The sequence below is a fragment of the Aulostomus chinensis genome, chromosome 12 (genome assembly GCF_037954235.1).
Source record: "Aulostomus chinensis isolate RoL2024-O1b breed Wild chromosome 12, RoL_Achi_v1.0, whole genome shotgun sequence".
NCBI lineage: Eukaryota > Metazoa > Chordata > Actinopteri > Syngnathiformes > Aulostomidae > Aulostomus > Aulostomus chinensis.
Window position 1 is genome coordinate 23,101,364 of NC_141331.1, and position 21,936 is coordinate 23,123,299.

Consider the following 21,936-nt stretch of genomic DNA (forward strand, 5'->3'; position numbering starts at 1 on the left):
TATATGTTCTTTTGTGTCTTCTTTAAGTCAAGCCATCTTCTTTTACACTGTACTACAGGTAAGAATGTGTCGGTACACCTCAGTCAGGACTTGTAGCTTGAAGTCCAAAATTAATTTCTTCTTTCTTCTGTTAAAGTTCTGACTGTGCTCTTCTTGCAAATCATTTCTTTATAGTTTATTTCAAAATAAATCTGCAAGTTAATTTGTTGCCCTGTTGAATAAATGGATTATACACTACAATATTATGTGTGTGTGTGTGTGCGCGTGTGCGCATGCGTGTGTGTGTGCGCATGCGTGTGTGTGTGTGTGTGTGTGTGTGCGCGCGTGCGTGTGTGTGTGAGACGATTTCAGCTCATCTTTGGGTCATCAATCATAAAGATATGTCCCTCTCTCTCTCTGTCTGCAGGAGTATTTCCTGTTGGTGATGTCACTGTAGAGGAGCCAGTCTTCTCTGACTGCCTGACTGACCTCTGCCAGGCACACAGACTGATAGATATGGAGAGCGAAGCAGTTGGACTGGACCCAGGCACTTCTCCAGGTGTTGTTTTTTGTAAATTTCACACACATTTGATAAAACATCTGTGAAGGCTATGTTACCATTATTGGCAAGACATACATGTGTGACACACACATATGATAATAGTGAAAATAATCCAGTGCCAGTGATTATCTTGTTGACACTCCACTAAAGAAGGTGTGGTATTTCTCTTTAAAGCTAGTTGTAAAGTGTCGACCTCATCACACATTGTCAGTGTCAGTCAATGTCATTCATTATTAACTCACTGTGTCCAGGTGATTTTTATTGTTATCCTCCATATGTAGGGCCCTATGAAATCTTTGTTATTGTTTTACCACTTCTGTTTCATTTTTTCTAAATTCTGTTTTTCCATTTCAATTTTATGATCTGAGGTTTTTTTTTCAAACTTTTTTGCTAATTTTACAATTAAAGACTGTGTGTTATTAGTATGAATTAATAAATGTCCACAATTTAATAAGAAGTCAATTCAACACTGACATTGCAGTAAGTGTTTCAAAGAAACAGATTAATGCATATTGTATCATATTATAAAAATCAGATTTTCAATTTGCCAGCCTCATCACACAGACACAAAATCATGCAAACTTTCGTCTCGTCTGCCACCTTTGCCAGCAACTCAGGCTTCTTCAACACAGTTGCATTGTTTGAGTAGGGGTTCAAGAATGTTTAGGAAGGTACATAAATGTATTAGCAACCCCCCGAATTGTTTTCCGTGGCAAATGTTCGTCTTTCTCACAAAAACAGAATTTGATTGATTAATTTCCTCTAACGTCTGAAATGCATCAGGAATGACATAACATGAAACACAAGCAGTCAGTAGTTGTTGTCTTCAATCATAGCAGCCACACTGACCACATCAATAGCCGAAACACACAAATCACTGCACAGTGCATCTCTGAGTTATCAAAACAAGTTGATTTTCTGATTGTCACTGTGTGAAAAAATGGTACTCCAGGTGTCTAAAATGTATCTCTACATAAACGGTTCTGTTGCTGCTGTCGAGTTGCCAGAATCATAACTATGTATGTTTGTCACCAGAACAAACCAATGTGATTCGTTAAACCCACCATGACCTGCTGATGGAACACATGAAACTTGTGTCACTGTTTTTTTTTATGCGTAACCCTGTTTTTTGCCTTCTGGGTAATTTTTGTCACTGTATCAATCAGTTAAACTGTTTGTTTTGACCAAATAACTCTTGTTGCTACTGAACTAAATCACTGACATTTGTTCGTTACGCCACTATTAAACTCTTTAGCCTGCTCCCACTTTAGGTTTGACGTCAACGTTAAAAGAAAAGTTGACTTCTTGTCCTACTATTTGCACTAGAGAATCACTTCCTTGTTTTATGAATGAAGCAGGAAGTAAGTTGTAGTAGCCAGTCTATGTTTGACAAATACTTTGAGCTTAGAGTTAGTTAGTGTTTTGCTAAGTTTTATGAGATCAACCCTGGACTCCCATTGAATAATGATAAACTGTGCTAACTCTATCTTCTTTTCTCTTCTCTAATACTCCACTTCTCACCTCTCCTAACTTTTGTTGCACTCCTGATCTCCTCACTTCCCTTCCCTCTTTCTCCTCTTCTTACTACTGTCTTATTCATATACTGTATATGTAATGGCATCAGCAAATGCGCAACACAATATTCTCATTTTTTGTATGATAATAAATCTTGTTTATGATGATTAACAGAGCTAAAACAATTTGAAAAACACATTTGAGAACCACTGAGCCCTCTTCGTAAGCTAAATTAACCTGAGCTGAGCTCATGTGTTAGATAACTAGACCTGAGTATTCTTAAGTCCTCATCTGTTGCTACAGCAATATGGCTTGTGTCATCCACTTTCTTTTTTGTAAAAGCCTCTTTTGAGTTGTGTGTGTGTGTGTGTGTGTGTGTTTCAGAAACAGCCGATAGTATATGCTACTTCATGCTAACATAGCTAAGTTTTTTCCCATTATTGTGCACAACATCTCTGACAAGTATATTAGGCCATATTAGGCTGTGGCAGAGGTAATATGCGCTCCACTGAGTGCCTCACTGTTTTAGTGTCACTGAGATTTTACAAGCAACCTTTCACAAAAGAGCACTGAAAATATATAAAATGCCTATTCAAGATTTGAACAATTTTAACAAATAAAATTAGACCCTAAAGTATTGCAGTTACACCACTTAAAGAAAAGCTTACCATACATGCCTTGCACCTGTGTTATTTTTGTATTTACTCATTTGTTGGTTTTAGCTCCACTACTGGTAAGAAAAGCTTGATCAATGATTTGTTGTTTGTTCTTGGTTATTTAATTTGGATGCATCAATCCATCCATCCATTTTTTATTGTTTATCCTGTTAAGGGTCGCGGGGGGATGAAGCCTATCCCAGCAGGCTTCGGGGTGAGAGGCAGGCTACACCTTGGATGGGTCACCAGTCCATCGCAGTGCCAACACATATAGACAGACAAACATTCACACTCACAGTCACACCTACGGTCAATTTAGAGTATCCATTTAGTCTAGTCCCCACTTGCATGTCTTTGGACTGAGGGAGGAAGCTGGAGTACCAGAGAGAACCCACACAGGAACAGGGAGAACATGCAGACTCCACACAGAAAGATCCCGTGCTCGAGCCGGGACTCTAACCCGAACCTTCTTGCTGTGAGGCGACAGTGCTAACCACTGCATCTCCATGCCGCCCAATTTTGATGCAACTTACAGATATACTAACATAGCACTAATTCCCTTGCTGGAGAATAAAGTGGCATAAGACCAATATATCTTACAATGTTGTTGTGATTTTTGGCAGTACAAGGAGGTGGAGCTTCTCAATGCCTCATGTGTGAGATTACTAGATTTTGATCAATGACTTTTCCTCATGGCAGAGAGGCCTTTTCTGTAATTGGAGGGTAACTGGTTTCATCACTGTCTTCTGCAGAGCAAGATACTGAACTCCAAAGTGCTCTGATATCTTCATTTTTTGGTTTGTTAACGTGTTAGTAAGTCAGCAAAGCCCACCTTAACAACAATGCAGGAGTGTGTGTGTGTGTGTGTGTGTGTGTGCGTGTGTGCGTGTGTGTGAGAGAGAGAGAATATGTGAGTCAGGGCTGTCCAGTTTTTGTTTAAATGTGAACCTTTTATTTCTCATCAAATCATTGCACTGAGGTAATACTCCTGAGGTTGTGGATTTTTAGAAAGGGTTTACGTAGAGTCAATTTATCATTTAGCTAAAAAAAATAGCATCTGTTTAGTGCCCAAATGTAATAGTTAATCTATGTTGAACAAGTCAAGTCAATTTTATTTATACAGCGCCAAATCACAACAAAAGTTATCTCATGACACTTTACAAGTAGAGCAGGTCTAGTGCCACTCTCCTACAATAAAATTTACACCCAACAATTCTCCATGAACAAGCGCATCAGGCAACAGCGATGACAAAACATGGATGGACGGGGATGTGAGCAGGTGGTGCTACGGGTGTCAGCTTGAGCCTCTTCAGGTCTGCAGCCTCCTCTGGATCTCTGGAGCCCGAAGGCTCCGGAGAAGATATACGTTATTCTGATGCTGTGAAGTGTATTGACATTAAAGCTAATAGTCAAGTTATTATTGTCATGAAAAAAAAGTGAAAGACAGACATGCATGGTGAAGTCATAATGATGGGTCAGCTTGACTCCCCAGCTTTGTGTGTGTTTTGTATTTGAAGAGGTTGTAGTTTCTGTCAGTCAGGTTGAATTTGTTTCAAACCCGATTGATAACATCATCCCATTTAGGTTGACAGATTGCTCCCTTGATTAATTCCCAGATCCGAGAGTGCAGCCTGACTGCAGCATAGCCCATCTCCGGCGTCAGGCCTGGGCCAAGAGCAGAGACTCCATCTGGCAAGAAGCGCAACCAGAGACCTGTGGCCTCCAGGGGTCCCAACGGAGCCAAGGTGATTCTGCAGGAACTGCTCAGAGACCTTCAGAAGAACCAGGTGAAACTGAACTTAACGAACAATCTTGAATGAATGTCTTAAAAAAATTACATATTTCACATGAACCATAGTCTTTTAATTTTCAGTATTAAACATCTAAATCACTGTCCTGCCAAACGGTATCAACCCTATCTGAGTGTCATCATCCTTGCTGAATAAAGCCTGACATTCTCATCTTATCACTGTTGCATCAGTAGTACTTCATATTCTGGTTGATAAGTTACAAGAAATTACAATAAAACAAATTTATTGATTTTTTTTTTATAGTCTATTAAGGCAAGGCAACGTTGTTGTCTGTGTGGCCAACGTATAACTCTAATGCTTTAAAAGTTCACACGATCAGATTGTGAGAAAGTTGAATTTGAAAATTAACTTTGCTCTGACATTTTGTGTAGATGAATGAATCACATGTGAAAAAGATAGAATCCTTGGTCAAAATAGCTGTGAGATAAAGGTCCACATAACTAAGATATATTTTTTGTAGCGGAGGCAGGGTTATTGTAGCTTTCCTTACCTGCTGGTCAGTAACTTTAACTCAGTACTTAACAAATAAATTTTATTGCCGATTTATCTGTCTTGGTAATGTCGTAGCTTCTGGGGTCCGAATCTCTTCAACAATAATGTCCTGCAATTTTTAAGATCCCTTGAGGTTCATTTTTTGTGTATATGAAGAACTTCTCCTTAGAGATGGAAAGCACCAGGAGAACAAGGTTGTATTTCTTTACATTTTGACATATGCTCTGGTATGAAACTTGACATCATTCATCTCTCATTGCTGAAATAGAGCTTACATAAGCTTCTGTGAGCATTCAAATATGCCAATACTTGAATGTTTTCAAATGTTGATCCCAATTAAAAGCTGAATCTATGACAATTTGACATGCATGGATTTCCTGATTGTAGCTGACACAGGTGTCCCATCTGATCTTGCCTGCTCCTTGTGTCATTGTTTTGATCTGCCTGTTTATGATGCCTCAGTTGCAGGATGCATTACTGCCAGATACTTCTTAATATTAGGTCATCATGGAAGATCTCCATAGCACTGTTCTAGGCAATGGGTGCTGTCAGTCTTCACCCTCTCTTGCTTCAGCTGTATGGATGTCAACCACACCACAGCTCCCACAGGCAGTAGAAGGAGCTGAGGAAGACAGCCAGGGTGCTGGTGAAGTTGTGGAAACACTTGATGCAAGGAGTTGATTTGGATTTGGATCTAGGCAGTTCACTGAATTTTGGCCTGCCCTTGACTTCTACTCTTTCCCTGTTTTCCTGTGGCTCTTGATATCAGATTTTCCACAAAGACACCTCTCCTCAGTGGAGATGACATTCAGCCAAATAACTGCTCACACAACTGAGGAAATTAGGAAAAATCTGTTGATAAAATATAAAAGGGAAAATGCTGGCAGTATACTTGAAGGAAATTTTATTTCCAGGATTTAACCTTGGAAATGGTATAGTTAAATATTTGCATATGAATAAACTGTATTTTTCAGTGAGGAAGGAGTTTTGACTGGTAACTCCTATTTAGACCCATTTTATACAGAAAAAGTGTCTCATTTGTTTTATATCCTCTCTCAACTTGTGAAGGGCTGCGTGTAGTGTTTATTCTGCTCTTCATTTTTTGATCTATTAATGTATTTAGTTTTTCTAATCCTTATTTTATTATTTATGATTACATTGTAGTTTTCTATAAGTCGATGTAGCAATGTTAGGCTCCCCTCTAATAGTTGATCAAAAGTGAGGAGGAAGGCCTAACCAAGGATGGCTGCTCTTGCAGGTGAAGATGCCCAGGAGTTTCAAATGCTACTTTCCTCATTGCGAGGATGCGAGATAGCCTGCAAAGCTCAGGGTGGAGTATTCACATATTTATAAATTAAATGGTTCAATTGAATGTCAAAAAAGAAAGAAGTTTGTAAAAGTAAAGTTAAATTCAACCTTCTTTCTTTCCAATGGAAAATAGTTCTTTAATAATGATCAACAATCATTACATTAATCATTTTATTGTGATGACATTTTTAGGCTAGGTCTCTTTACTTCATCAGCTGAAGAGATTGGTACGCATTTAGGTGTAATTATTTATTGTGATCTTGGAGATCAGGGGCCTTTTACCTCGCCACTCATAGCCACTATGAGGTTGACATTTTTGTTTTGGAGGGAACTCTCTCTAAACCTTTCAAATCTGGGTTAGGGTTAGGGTTACCATTGGTTTTGATTCATTGTATTTCATTTATGCAACATGACATGCAGGTGAGAGTGGGAAGAAGAACACTTATTTAATTCCACTGCTGTTTCTCATCAATAGCTTAGCAAAGAGTTTTTAAATGCTTTCTCCTGTCTTTCAGCATTAAACTAGAACAATGAACAAAAATGTCTATAACAGATTACAATAAAATTATTCCACTGTAATTGCAATTTAAGCAGCCAACTCCAGGCCAACATTTACAAATAAAACTATTAAAACTGTTAACTGTATTGTCCATGTTGTGATTTTCACCATTGTTATCAATGAAATAGTCACAATATGTTGCCTTAGTAGATCCTTGTTTGATTAAGTTGTTCTGTATATCCCAAGTTCCTTTTGTATTACTGAATTTTTTTACTTTGATATTATAATTTTTTTTGGAATATAGCTTTTTGCTAGTTTTTAATCATGTCTGTGAATTTATTTCTATAGGTCTTATATCTTTGTTCTGCTTCTTTGGTTTTCAACTTAATGAACAGTTTATGGTGATTATTTTTCTTTGTACAAGCATTTATTATTCCTTTAGTCAGGCAAGGACTCTATTTTTTTTATGAGTATTTCTCCAGCTCCTACACAAGCCACTCCAGTTCCACGATGCACTGTTTCTTCTCCACATTCTGGAGGCGCAGTTGTTTTACCTCCTCTAATAAGTCCAGAAGCTGCTTCTTCTGCACCCTGACAGCAGTCATGTCCTCGATTAAAGACTCAAGAGAGTCATATATCCCCTCGAACTCCTCCAGTGTTGGGCATCTTTTCGGTGGCATTTGGTGTTCACGCCAAAAAAAACGGCAATTTAAATTACTCTTTTTTTTAAAAAACAAACAAACAAAACTTTAGCTGCTCCTCATGACCCACCATCAAACACAAACACAAACAGGAAGTGACAACACAAAACCTCAATCAAGGCGAGGTGGCTCTCTGACTTAAATCTTCTGTGTTAAATATCAATCCCCGTAGACTTAATTCCATTACATTCCAAGGCCTGAAAATAAATGTGAGGTAGTCATGATGATGATATTTCAGACAAAAAGTTTTACAGTGCTAAATTACATTATAAAACTGTTTATTGTCTGTTTTCTGGTTGTGTCACAAAAAGCTCTATGTGCTTGTAAATTTAAGTTGTTGTTTTTTTAATTTTTATTTAAATAAGCACCATGGTAAAATTTTTCTTCCAACAGTCCCTCTAATGTATGCAATTCACTATTTGACCCCCCCATGTTTATTCAGATTAATTTAATATCAGGATTGGTGGCTATTCACCTGAAATATTCAGACAATCTTTGGTTGGTCAGTGTGGGTGTTGCTCTCGGCTCTTTTCACTCTCTTATTTTGAAGAATGTTTGTGTAGTTGGAAATGGATTATTTGTAATTCACTTCATAAAATTTTCCAAATATTTACTGATCCCTGCTTTTTAAATTTCACTATTTGTTTCATACACATATGTATTGATGAAGGGTTCAGACTGTTAAGTTACTCAGAACAAGACATCTGAATTTTGGGAAACTTGGATGGGCAGTTCTCTAAACAGCTTGTAGGAAACATAAGAGAATCGAATCATTATTTTCAAGCGAAGCAGTTTACAGAAAGATATTTAGGTGCAAGCTGTGGTGGAATTTCAATTTGCTGGCATCTATAACCATGTTGTAACCACCGTCACAATTACTGCCTATTGTTTTAACATGTTACTGTCTTTCTGTGTCAGGGCATGTTCCAAACAAGATTACCAGCTGGCTGATTGAATGCAGGTACAGTATCTATGATCACCTGTTTGATTACTATTTTTATTGTGTGTCCTTTTGATGTTTGAAATACTTTACACTGTTTAAATATAGCTCACAAAATCTGCAGGCAGCTACATGTTAATCAGAATTAAAGTGAAAGTAATGTAATTGTTGGAGACAGATCAATATCAAAATTTTTTAAAAAATGAGAAATATTTTTAAAATTTTACAAATTGTCCCATAAACTTTATTTGTAAAGCAACACCCCCCCTCCCCCCCCCTACACACACATACACACACACTCCCTTTAAAGCCTTTTCAGAATGTCTAGCTGGTGGCAGTATTCTCCTTGATAATTTACTGGTTTATTGATGTGTTTTCTTTGCATGTGAAGGTGTGTGTGTGTGTGTGTGTTTGTGTGTTTGTGTGTTTTTGAGTATTGTCATCAACTGTAGACAATAGAGCCAACACACAGTCAACGCCTAGACACAAAACACACGGCACACACATACAAAAGAACCAGTGCCTGGAGAAAGGACCTATGGACCTTATTGAAGGTGAAAAAAATGCAGGAAGAAGTTGACAGAAGACGGAAGAAAAGCAGAAATAGAAAGTCAACAGAGGAGGGGTTCCTTCTGCTGAGTCAACACTGTTATCACGCACACAATATTAGCTGCTGTCACTCACAAGTCTCCTCTGACGTGTACTCTGTCACCACAGTAACCAGAAAAATAACAGGTTGCTATAGCAACATGCACAGGTTAGAAGCCTGGGGCCAACATGGCTTCAGTGGAAAGTGGGAGGATGAGTGAACTCTGCGGCTGCGCATTGTTACACAACTGTTCATGTGTGCATGTTTGTTGAAGGGTGCCATGAAGTTTGTCCCGTTGATAAGCATTAGCCTGTATAACAGCTCAGTGTCTCCTGCGTCCGGGTGAAGACAGACTCTCACTGGCCAGCTCACTGTCAACAAGCTTAATGTAGTTAGCCTGGGACAACTAGTCTGGTCAGTAGAACACCTGGGCTAGTAGATACAATGAGCAGGATTTAGCCCAGGATATTTAGCCCAGCCTAGTTATAGTTGCTGACTTTAGTAATTAGACTGAGATAGTCTTCACCTGACAGGCAGTAGCGGGAGGCTTATGTAAGCCTGACAGGCAGGTAAGACTCGGTTAGACTTCACGACAGGTATATAGCCTCACATTGTTAGTATATAGCCTGCTACATTGTTAGCTTGGTTTCCTTGCTTTAGCTTAAAGAATGAGGCTGACATCTGTAGCCTTAGCTTGATATTGAGGTAGTCTGAGATACTTTGTTTGACAGGCAGTTAGCTTGAGTTAGTTAGCCTTATGTTGCCTTCAAATGAACTTGTGAGTTCATGTATACATCATGGGAACTTGGAGCTTTCAGATTTGCAATTCCAAAGTTGTGACTATCACAAGAGCGTATGTTCAGATGGGTTCTTCACATGAACATGGTAAACATGACCCCATTTGAACATATTATTTTAACAGAGGTAACCCAGCAGTATACCAGAGATTCAAGTGTTAGATTGTGTCTCAGTTTGACTTGGACAATTTGCCTTTTCCTCACTGGAAAATGCCATTTACCCTTTGTTTCACAGGTAGTTATGGCCTTTGTCATCAGCCTCACCCCACACTGTAGTTAGTTTTAGCCAGGATAAAAGGGTCCTCATTTACTTACAGTTGCTGAATCCTATTTAGGGCCAAATAAAACCACATTCATACAGGTGTTTAGTATTGGGTAAATGGCATTGTTGTCTCTTATTGTGATAGTACAGTATATCCTTGATGACTAAGATTTGCATGGGATGGCTGTATGGGGTGGTGTTTTCATATGTTGTATTAGAGAATTTCATATGTTGTATTAGTTAGCTTAGTATAGTATCCTTTAGACCAACTAGAAGGTTTGTTTGTATCACCTATTATTTCGTTGGAGATCATTCGTTCTGTTATGATCAATCTGTCTGAATTATTTGTTTTATAACAACCAGAAATTGGTTGATATGAAGTTGTATTTGTTAAGCTGATCTGCAATTGGTCTTGGGTTGTTTTGTTAGTATAGACAACAGTTTAGCATTGAGTAATTTTCATCAGCTTAATCTGTAGTTGTCCTTAAATGAATGGCAATGCCAGTTTTTTTATTTATTTGGTAGCTTAGTCTAGCCTTGCCTAGATGTGCCATAACCTTTCTTAGAGTTAATGAAGTTTAGTAAGTCTATATATTTCTGGCTGAAGGTATTTTAAGCAAGTGCGGCGTAGCAGTTATATCAGCCTGTTTTGTGAAAACACAGTTGTGTATTGGATTTTGTACAGTGTTATGAAGTGATATCACAAATGTCTTTTACCCCATACGATAGGCTAACATGTGTGCTATTTGACTACACTTACAATGTTCTCTTTGAATGGTATTTTTTAATTTTCATGTGAATTTGGATTTGTAGATAACTCTCTTTTTCTGTGTTATGTCCAGGACTCCCCCTGGTGCCTCATTAGACGATCAGAGTGCATCTCCCAGCAGAGGTAATAAACATTTCCCGAGTAATAGAATAAACTTTTATTGTTGTTAAAGTACAACAAAATTAAGACATGCATCTCTCCCAAGCACTTAAGATGATAAAAACAGCCATAAAAAGACAACTATAAAGAAAAAAAAAAACATTTGTAGCATGTGCATTTTATTTAGAAAAGCCCTGCCTTTTTCAACACCTCTATAGTGGCAACTCAGTAGTCTCTAACTTAGTGGGGACTTGAACACTAGTCATCACAACTTAGGTTTTTGGCACTATTTGAGGGAAATTTGTGTGACAGCCTTTGCCAACTGTATGTTAAGTAACTGAATATTTCATATATTTATTGCTGTATGCGTGTGTTTGTTTATGAGAACAGGAGCGCTGAGGAATGTTTGCAGCTTTGAAGATGACCTTTCACTGGGAGCTGAAGGTCAGTCAAGAGGAAAACTTTGAATACAAACAAGATTAGAGAATTGTTTCCCACCCCTATTCAGCTATTGTTTAATAGAACTGATATAGCCTACATATAGAATAGTGTGTTATTTCGGTAAACTCTCTTGTTCTCCATCTTATCCAGAGTTAGATGCAAAGCTAGATATCTGCTCCTTAAATGTCTTCATATAGTTATTTGAATTATTTTATTTTGAAGCTGCATTATTTCAACACTAGTACATACTATTCATAGAAATGAAGAGGGTTGAGTAAATAACAAGTCTGACTAACTTAACATATGCTGAATGCCTCCAAAGGTAGCCAGTCTTCTTTTGAACCAGACCCTGGGATTTCGTCCTACAGTTCTTGCTTTCTACAGTTCAATCTGATCATCTCTTACTCTGTTGGTAGCACCAGGAAAACTAGAGAATTGTAATCACTGGTGAAATGGGGGTGTCAGACAACAAATCAGTGGATATACAAGTATAAATGTCACTATAGAATTTTGAAAAATTTTCCTCCAGAAATTTTGCATCTAGACTATCACAACTGTAGAAAAACTGCACATCTTGCTCTTTTGGTGGATATTTGCATAGATGTGTTAGCTGTGGCTAAAGATAGCCTTTAGTTCTCCTGTTCTTTTTTCTCGCACTTTTTCACGTAACTCTCAGTTAGTATCAGTGCTGTTTTGACTCCTTTTTTGAAATTCTCTGGGTTGCAAATCCTCTTAAAATTTGTGTACCAGCAAAACTGCTCAGCCGACACAGAAATCTGCCATGCTGAGTTTATGAGTTGAGGACACAACACAATCCACACTCTTGATGAGTAATTACCGCTCCTTCTGCTGCTGGAAAATAATAATACTACATTTCAGGGTTTCCTACAGAATCAGTTTGACATTTTTACATACATTGTGCCTGTCACCAAAGTTAATTATGCAGTTTGTCTTCCATGCTGATGAGCCCGGCTTTTTGGCTTTTTGGTCCCCTACCTCTGCTACATACAGTTTCAGAAGTAGGGTGACTTGCTGTGAGGTCATTGGAGGCATGCACAGAGTGTGAGCCAGATGAAGGACCCACAGCTTAGGTTGCCCACTGTGTGAGGGACATCAGAGTTGGTTTAAACCCAACTATGACCATTTTTGGTACATCGTAGACCCAGATTCAAGACCCCCCTAACCCTGCCTCTGTTACACAAATATTAATGCGTGTGTTAAATCAGCTGTTTTTCCATTCGTCCATCATCCTCCACTTATCTGGTTGGTCTGGGTCACAAGGGCATCAGCCTCAGCAGGGAAACCCAGACTGCCCTTTCCCCAGTTACTTTAACCACTTCTTCTGGGGGAATCACAAGGTGTTCCCAGGCCAGCCAAGTGAAATAACCCCTCCAGAGCGTCCTGGGTTGGCCACATGGCCTCCTCCTGTTTGGACATGCCTGAAAAACCTCCTGAGGGAGGCATTCAGGAGGCCTCCTCACCAGATGCCCAAACCACCTCATCTGACTCCTCTTGATGTGAAGAAGCAGTGGTTCTACTCCAAGCTCCTCCTAGATGGAAGAGCTTCTCACCCTGTCTCTAAGGGAGAGCCCAGCCACCCCCAGAGGAAACTCATTTCAGCCGCTTATACCTGCGATCTTGTCCTTTTGGTCATTACCCAAAGCTCATGACCATAGGTGAGGGTAGAAATGTAGATTGACCAGTAGATTAAGAGCTTTGCCTTTCAGCTCAGCTCTCTCTTCACTACGACAGACCAATGCAGAGGGTCTCATCCCTGACCAGGAGATGGCACTCCACCCTGAACTTGGATGTGAAGGTGCTGACTCTCATCCCTGCCATCTTACACTTGGCTGCGAACCGATATAGCAATTTCATTTTGGCCGCTTATATTTGCAATTTCGTCCTTTCGGTCATCACCCAGAGCTCATGACCATAGGTGAGGGCGGCATGGCTCAGGGGGAGAGTGGCCGTCTAGCAACCAAAGGGTCGCTGGTTCGATCCTCGACCCTGGTGACCATGTCAAAGTGTCCTTGAGCAAGATACTGAACCCATAATTGCTCCTGATGAGTAGGTTGGCGCCTTGCATGGCAGCCTCCACCATCAGTGTGTGAGTGTGTGTGTGAATGGGTGAATGAGATGACACTGTAAAGCGCTTTGAGTACCGCTAAGGTAGAAAAGCGCTATATAAAATTGAGTCCATTCACCATTTAGGTGAGGGTTAGAACATAGATTGACTGGTAAATCAAGAGCTTTGCCTTTTGGCTTAGCCCCTTCTTCACCACAGTGGACTGGGTTAGCACCCGCATCACTGTGGATGCTGCCCCAATCCACCTGTCAATCTCCCGCTCCATCCTACCCTCGCTCGTGAACAAGATCCAGAGATACCTCCCCCTGACCTGGAGTGGGCATGCCAACCTTTTTCTGGATGACGATCATGGCCTCAGACTTGGAGGTGCCAATTCTCATCCCAGACGCTTCACACCCCGCTGTGAACTGCCCCAGCAAGACCTGGAGGTAGTGGTTCAATGACGCTAAGAGGTCCATGTCATCTACAAAATGCAGAGACAACATCGACAACATTGCTTAACCAAAACATCTTGCATTGAGTCTCTACCCCACTGCGTGTGTATGCTCACATGGCTTGACTGCAGCATTGCAGCAAGTCAGCATTATCTGACAGAATTATTATCTTTGACATTGTGGAAATGGGATAGTTTTACATTACAGTTCATGAGCAAACACATGAGATGACAAGTACATTCTGCAAATCCATATCAAAATTTCACATCCATTTTATGATAGTGTTGCTGAGCGTGCTGGGCTTGAGAAAGAGCTTTTTACCCTGAAGGAAGGTCAGGAGGGAGCTTTTAAATTTTTTGAGCTGTGTCAGTGTCAGGATAGCTTTTAGGCAGCAGTGGGGTGGCTGGTAAGTGGCACTAAAGTGCATCGGATACAGTAGTATGTTTCAATCAGTAAAGTGGTCAACTCATGTTGACTTTCCAATCTGGCTTGCAGGCATTACTTTGAAAATTAATTGGCTATTTCTTGACAAGTGACATGACTTTGGACTGTGGCTTTGGCAGTTTGAAAAGTGCTTTTAAGTCAAGCTGTTGATATACAACTTTCAATCATCCAGTCCAACATGTATTTGTGCAGCAATGGATCTACAAGCTGAGTGCATCACGAGTGCAAATGACTGTTTGAGCTGTTAGAATCAACAGAACACATCTTAATTCCTCATGCCTGATTCTTCATGAAGGAAAAGTCAACAGTTGCAAAGGTGTGGAAATACGATGTATGCTTGACTGACTGTCAGTCAGTGTGCGCGTGTGTGTGCATGTGTGTTTCCATCAGGCGTGATCTGCTGTGAATACCAAAGTAATGGCTGTGGTGTGCTCTTTAGTGAAAATAGCTTGTAATCACTTTATGTTGGAACTCTGAACACTGACTGTTAGAGATGTCAATGAGTTCATTTTGAAAGATTAGGTTGTGTGGATGTAATCACAGAAATTTGTTCAAAAAAATGTTCTCAGAGTTTTTCTTAGGTGTCTGTAGGACTTTTTACTTTGGTGGAACTAGTATCAATTTTGTTATTTGAATTAAAACAAGAGCAGAATGCCCTCAGAGGCCCTCATTTCAATTTAGCGTAGACAGCAATGTAGATGTGAGCTTAGGGATCAGCTACAGGGTTTGTGTGATTTCTGACACCGATGATGCTAGACTGAGTCTTGCTAAAGAAGGTCCATCAAATGCATCACCTGAAAACAATCCTGATGGACATATCATCTCCCTTGATTTTGCTATTCCAAATCCCTGTCATGTATGTCACTGCAGTTGGCCAGTTTCTGCATGTAGTTTGTTGCCTGTCCATCAACTTATCTTCTTTGTCATTTCTTAATATGGGGACAACAAATGCTCCCACCCATTAGGAATGAAGCTCTTCAACTTCAAAAACGTTTTCACTCTCTCCTCCCATGGCACTCGCTGGGCCTGCTATTTTTGATCTACTGAGAGCAGAGAGTAAAGAATGATGGACACATAAAGGTTGACAGTAACTGTAGTTTCTACTTCACTCTGCTCCACGGTCAAAGAAAAACTACACTTTTTGCACTGGTGTATGTGTGTGTGTGTGTGTGTGTGTGTGTGTGTGTGTGTGTGTGTGTGTGTGTATATTATATATATATATATATATATATATATATATATATATATATATATATATATATATATATATATATATATAATATAATATATTGGTGGTCTTATCCAGCTTGATGGAGAAATATGTGAAATCAGCGGCATAGGTTACCTGCTGTTGAGCGACTGGTGTGTAGCACATGGTTGAATCATGCACCTGGACTGCTTCATTGCTTTGTGCTATCTCAGATTAAAATCCAGCAGTTTGTCTGAGAACTTTACCACATACCACACACTAGAGCCTTAACTCTTCCTTGGTTCAACTGATTCCAAATTGGAAATAGTTTGATTCCAATTTCTTCACTATCTTGCATTGTGTGTTGCTAGCATTAACAGGAGCAGGTACATTGTGTTGCGGCTGCGGGTGCACAACATGAATGTGACCACATAGTGGTCTAACAGTGATATTACGTGAAAGACAAAACTTATTGTGAATTGCAATTCAGATTGTCCATTTCATTCAAAAGAATTTACTGTCTTGATAGTGTTCTTTATTTTTAGATGACAATTTCATTATCAAAAATATTACTGTGATTCCTCCCAGTATCACTTGAGGTAGGTGTACCACAAGTTGAGAATCACTGTTTTATTATATATTGATATAAGATCATAAAGATTTTTATTTGATAGATCAATATAAATTTTCAGGGAAAGAAATTCAAGTTTTTCTACAGCCTCATGTTGGGTCTGATACAACAAGATCAGTTTTAACTATTTTCAAACAGTATGTTTGTTTTTTCTCTGGTGTTCTGTCATATATGCCTGGAGGACTGTCAATAGACTCGCCTCAGTTTGTGTTACGTAGCGTATCGAACAAGCAGAGCGAATTGAAAAAATTTTGAGCTATACCAGGGGACGACAACCTTAAACACTCTAAGAGAAATTTGGACCTGATTACCATAGAAAAAGAGAACAGCCACAAAACCCTTTTGACATCTAAAATGAAGATAACACTGCATATATCCTTTTTTACCATTATGTAATCAATGGACTGCTACGGAGAAAACTAAATTTTATTCATGCATACAACAGACATGTTTCTTCAGAAACTCTATTCATGGATTTGTCCATGGTTGGGCTACCGGAGATCAAAAAGTTCAATAAATTGCATGCTGGCAGGTGTCGCACATCTGCAATTGCATGGAGTATTTTGTAAGACAAGAAACTGAATGTGTTTTATTTTAATGCTACAACATCACCATAACCTGACCAAATCACAACTGAAGCACTTTTGCGCTTACTATGGGTTTCTTCCTTAAGTCTGAATTCTTGCTTGTGTTGTACGTCGCTTTGGACAAAAGCGTCTGCTAAATGAAATTGTAGAATTGTAGGACCTTCAAATTCAGAATTACATTAAAAAACTGACTAATTAAGGTAAAATACATTTAAATCAAATACTCATTATTTACTTAACAAAGCCACAGGGAGCTGCAGCAGAGGGATGAAAGAGCCACAAGCAGCTCTGGAGCCACGGGTTGCTGACCCATGACCTACACATTCTTTTAAGTGTAGAAGGCAAAAAGTACCTGACAATGGGAATATATCCTTTGTTAACTGATAATTCCATTCACAAAACTCCCCAGCAAAATCATTACTAGAACTCCCTCTGTCATTCACATCTACTGTCCTACAGCAACTGCACTGGCTTCCTGTTAAATACCCATTCTTTATTCTCTTGTCGGTGGTGAGCCCACTGGAGGGGGGACCCACGTTGCGTCTTCAGACTGTGCCTGGCTGGGCCCTTTGGGTGCAGGCCCAGCCAACGAGCACTCGCCACCCAGCCCCGCCCCCAGGCCTGGCTCCGAGGGGGCCCTGTTGACCCGCGTGTGGGCAAGGGAAAAGTTGGACCTAAGTTGTGTGTCCTCATTGGGGACTTTTGAGTTACTCTTTTTCTGGTCCCTTCCCTTCCCTGAGACCTGTCTTGGGTGACCCTACCAGGGGCATAAAAGCCCCAGACAGCTTAGCTCCTAGGATCATTATTATTATTATTATTATTAGGGCCTGAGCCTGAAGGTACTTCATGCGAAGACCCTATTATGTTTGTTGTTATTATTATTATTATTACTATTATGATTATTATTATTATTATCAATAAATTACTGGGACATCTGTTCCTTTCATAGTCAAATGTGATACTACACGTCACTCACTGTCCACCAGGAGTAACTCACTTGATGAGTGGCCAATTTGCAGTCTCCTGAGCAACGGCTCTGACCTTTAGCATTGTGGCAAAACTGCGAATGATAACCTTTAATTTCATGTCCAATAAAAACTAAAATGATTCATGTGCAGGATTTGGTATACACTAAAACTCCTTCCCAATTGTAGAGATGGCTTTTTATTTGAACACACCACAAATAACAACAAATAAATGAAATACTGTGATGTGTCTATGGGGACATGCCATTGTGATGAATAGAAACAGCACTGCTTTTAGATTTTGGTGTGGTGTGCCTCTTTGGTTGAGTGGTTTTACTTTCTGTAACAGTCAATATCTTATTTTGTTTTGTCCTGACTGAAGTAGCTGATGTCCTCTGTGGTTTAGAATGCTTTGAAATTGTCATGTATGAACACATTCTAATTGACTGTATGAATGATGTTCAACATTATCAGGACAGGATGGTAAGGGTTTCAAAGAGATGAAGTGTGTATATGTTGGAAGTTAATTAAAGGCTTGAGTATGAATAACATGGATGTAAATAAGTGAATTAGTCAATCATCATCATGTAGTTCAACATTATCAGGACAGGATGGTAAGGGTTTATAAGAGATGATGTGTGAATACGTTGGAAGGTCATTACAGGCTTCAGTATGAATAACATGGATGAAAATAAGTGTATTAGTCAATCGTCATCAAGTATGGTTCCTTTAGTGTAGCCGTCTGAGAGGAAGATACTGAGGATTCAAAGGAATTAAAATGAAAAATGAAAGAGACAGACACTGAGGCAGACAATGGAAAAGAAACGAGTCTCAACAGGTTATACTCAGCTGAAAAAAGAAAAAACACTCATACTTCCATTTGGTGATGAAATTCATGTCTCTTGGAAGAATGAAACCTGTTTCACTCTCATTGTGGTGCTAAATAGAAACTCAGTGCACCAACAGTTAAGAGTTCAGTTCATGAGACTAAAACTACAGTAAGCTTATTGTAAATGTTATAGTTACAGTCTCACTACCCTTTCCAAAAAGGAAAATGATAGAAAGTGAGGCTAATAACAAGAATTTACAAGAAGTTTTTAATGCTCCAAGTACTATGAAGTTTTTCACTGTATTTTATGAAAATTTCATTTTAACAGGTCACGAGCACAGCTTGTATAGCTGTGATCCCATCTACATTTTTTATACATATTTTGAAGATTTGTATTAAAAAGATTTATTGAAATGGCAAAATTGGATTTAATAATCATAATACATTTACACCTGCATGTATTTTTGAAAGACGTTTTCTAATTAAGTTCAGATGAACATGGTGAACGTTCGTCTCAGTAAAATGATTTGTTTCTTTTGTGAGAGAATAGGAAGTTTTTTTGGCTGTCTGCCTTTTTTCCAGTTATTCCCATACACAAAACTTTGAGAAAACGGGAAGACTATGTGAGGATGGTTGAAGAAGCTGAAACAAAAGAAAAGATAGCTAAAGCACCTCTTTTTGCATACTTTTCTGTAGTGTTCCAATTGCCGGTGACTAGAGAATTACCATCACCCACTGCTTATCAATGAACCAACTTCTGTAAGATTAATACAACAGCAGTGGATGAAATGCACAGTAATTAGCATTTTGGAAACCTGGCTTGTGTTAACTACTTCACATGATAATGATTTGGTTGGTCACAATAACCTCCCTTAATCCCCAAAGCTGTCCAACATGGACAGTGTTGGACTGAATTGAATTAAATAAAAAAATAAAACCTACATAGCTAATCTTGGTCAGAATCTTGGTCAGCTTGAGCTCTGAGTTTATTTATTTCTTCTAATTTTTTTTTTTTTTTACAGAAATATAGATAGTCTACCTTCTGCCTCTGATTAGTAGATGATCAATAATTAAGGACGTGTTCTGTTTTCACTGTTCACCTGTCTATCTGCAGCCAACCATCTTCAACCCGGCAACAAGAAAGCTGTTTCCTGGTGAGTCATTTTTCTGAGTTCACCTATAAATTTCCAGTTTGCTGGAAACTCAGTTTTTTAAGTTGATATTTTGTTTGTTCATCTATGAAGTTTTGGTCTTGTGGCGGATCAGAAGAGGAGTCAGTATAAAGAAAGAGGAAGAAGTATGAACTCCACTGGATCTGGGAAGAGTAGCACTGTGTCCAGGTCAGTTTACCTCTGTCAGACTCAAGGATGTTCAAGTAGAAAGAGGCAGGGGAGGTGGAGACACAGTGGGCTGTTAATAACCTCAAACCAAGCAATGCAGCCAGCAACAGCTAACGTGTTTACGTCAGTGTCAGTCCTTTGGTGATAGGAAGAAGAACATGTTTATGAGGGAATATAAACAGGTATGTGGAGCTGTTTTCTCAAGATGAATATGATGAGTCACAGTATTAAAAAGTAAAAACCACAATCAAATTTCACCAAGTTCTCATTTTTAGCAGATATTTGTTGTAATGTTCAATTTTTTGACATTTTAAAATCTTTTGAACCTAATCAGTTCCTTAAAAATCCTTAAAATTAAATAATTGTAAAGTTTCAATTACAAGAGAGCACTGACATTTTTCAAGTTCTGTACAATATGAAGGTTGTTCACAATTTTTTTTAAATAAAAACAACTTAAAGAGGTGCTTAAGAATATCTGTTGTTAACAAAGAGTTGGGTATTTTAGGGATTAGTGCAGGGGTGTCAAACTGGTCCAGTAAGGGCCGGTGTGGCTGCAGGTTTTCATTCCAACCGAGCAAAAGCAACACCTGATCCAACAAATGAGCTGTGTGGACACAGCTTAGTTGATTTAAGTAGAATCAGGTGTTGCTTTTGCTCAGGTGGAATGAAAACCTGCAGCCACACCGGCCCTTACTGGACCAGTTTGACACCCCTGGATTAGTGTATATACTTTTTTAGTTTGTATGATTACCTTTAAATAATTTTGCAGTCTGATTTGATAGGTAGTCTTACATTTCTGGAAAAACATAAAGTTAACAAATGAAAAGGACAAAGGCCATTTCAATCTTGCCTTTACGACGGGACAAAAGGTAGTGTTAAATAAGGAAATTAATGGACATTTATAAGCTCCAATCAGTTTGATAACTGAACAAAAATGATCCAAAGTGTAAAAAATACACCTTTTTTAGCCATTAATTTGGATGATGTACTGATTTGAATACTATTAACATCTCACAGTGTCACCACCTAATCCCTTCACGAGCTCATCAATGATACATCTGCACCCTCTAAAGTGCATCAGCTGATTTGTTTTTGATATCTCCATTGTTGAAACCACTGAAGAAATTGAGAGTTTTTGAAAGCTAATTTTTTGGAGGTGGGTGGGCAGAGCCATGTGTTGAGGTAGTTGTGTGTTTGGGTCAGTCAGTCAAGGGTTGGAGGTGAGTGGCATTTAGCATGTAGTATGTGCTGCATGGGGAATAATGGATGGACATCCTTGGCTGCATTCAGTGTGACAACTGGAAGGCTTTTTCAGGCTGCTGCATTAAAAACCACTCAATCCATGGAGAAAAGCCAACAGAACACTGCACAGTATGCATACAGAGATTTATTCAAATGTAAAACTAAAATCAAAGGTTCAAGGAGCCTTTTAGCACCATTATAGAACAGACTTCTTTGGAAATAAGCGTGTAGTCTATTATTGTCATTGCCAGAAAAGCAGTTCGCTACTTCTCCTATCTGCATGGAGCACCAGACCCTCACCTGACACCTGATTGCGAATGAGATTATCCCATAATGAGACATCAAAAGAAATGCTATGAGAAAAAAACAACAACAGCTATTTGCTGCCAACTGCAAGAGCAAATCCTGAGCCTTCCACTGCACGTTTACTTGTGTGTGGGTCTGGAGCTCTTAAATGCACACAGAGAAGAATGAAGGGTATGTGTAAACTTGTCTGGCACTAAAATAATGATATGCATTGGCAAAAAAGTTGAGTATTTCTTTAAACGTATATTTAATCCTTCAATGTTGGTGCAAAAGTAGGAACACTGAATATACTTGATGGAATTCTGTGACCTGCAAGGCAGTGTGTGACAGTGGCTGAAGATGTCAGAGAATTTTAGAAACTTTGCAGCTTACATTTCTGAAACATCAATGTGATTGACTATGCTTATAAACCTTTAGAATATCAATAATATATACATGAATATGCATATGTGTATGTATATGT

General features: G+C 38.9%; 1 protein-coding gene across 3 annotated transcripts in view; it reads left to right on the forward strand.

Moving 5' to 3' along the window:
- itprid2 (ITPR interacting domain containing 2) overlaps positions 1-21,936 on the forward strand; it is a 68,497-nt gene that overhangs the window by 10,358 nt on the left and 36,203 nt on the right. For 2 of the 3 annotated variants that reach the window (XM_086220822.1, XM_086220823.1), the window contains exons 2-8: positions 407-538; positions 4,329-4,499; positions 8,442-8,484; positions 10,954-11,003; positions 11,370-11,423; positions 19,700-19,739; positions 19,830-19,925. In XM_086220822.1, coding sequence (XP_086076948.1) covers positions 496-538; positions 4,329-4,499; positions 8,442-8,484; positions 10,954-11,003; positions 11,370-11,423; positions 19,700-19,739; positions 19,830-19,925 — 497 coding nt within the window. In that variant the 5' untranslated portion in view covers positions 407-495. Of the gene's footprint in view, positions 1-406; positions 539-4,328; positions 4,500-8,441; positions 8,485-9,400; positions 9,622-10,953; positions 11,004-11,369; positions 11,424-19,699; positions 19,740-19,829; positions 19,926-21,936 lie in introns of those variants that run through there. The other variant, XM_086220824.1, reaches the window with a different exon arrangement.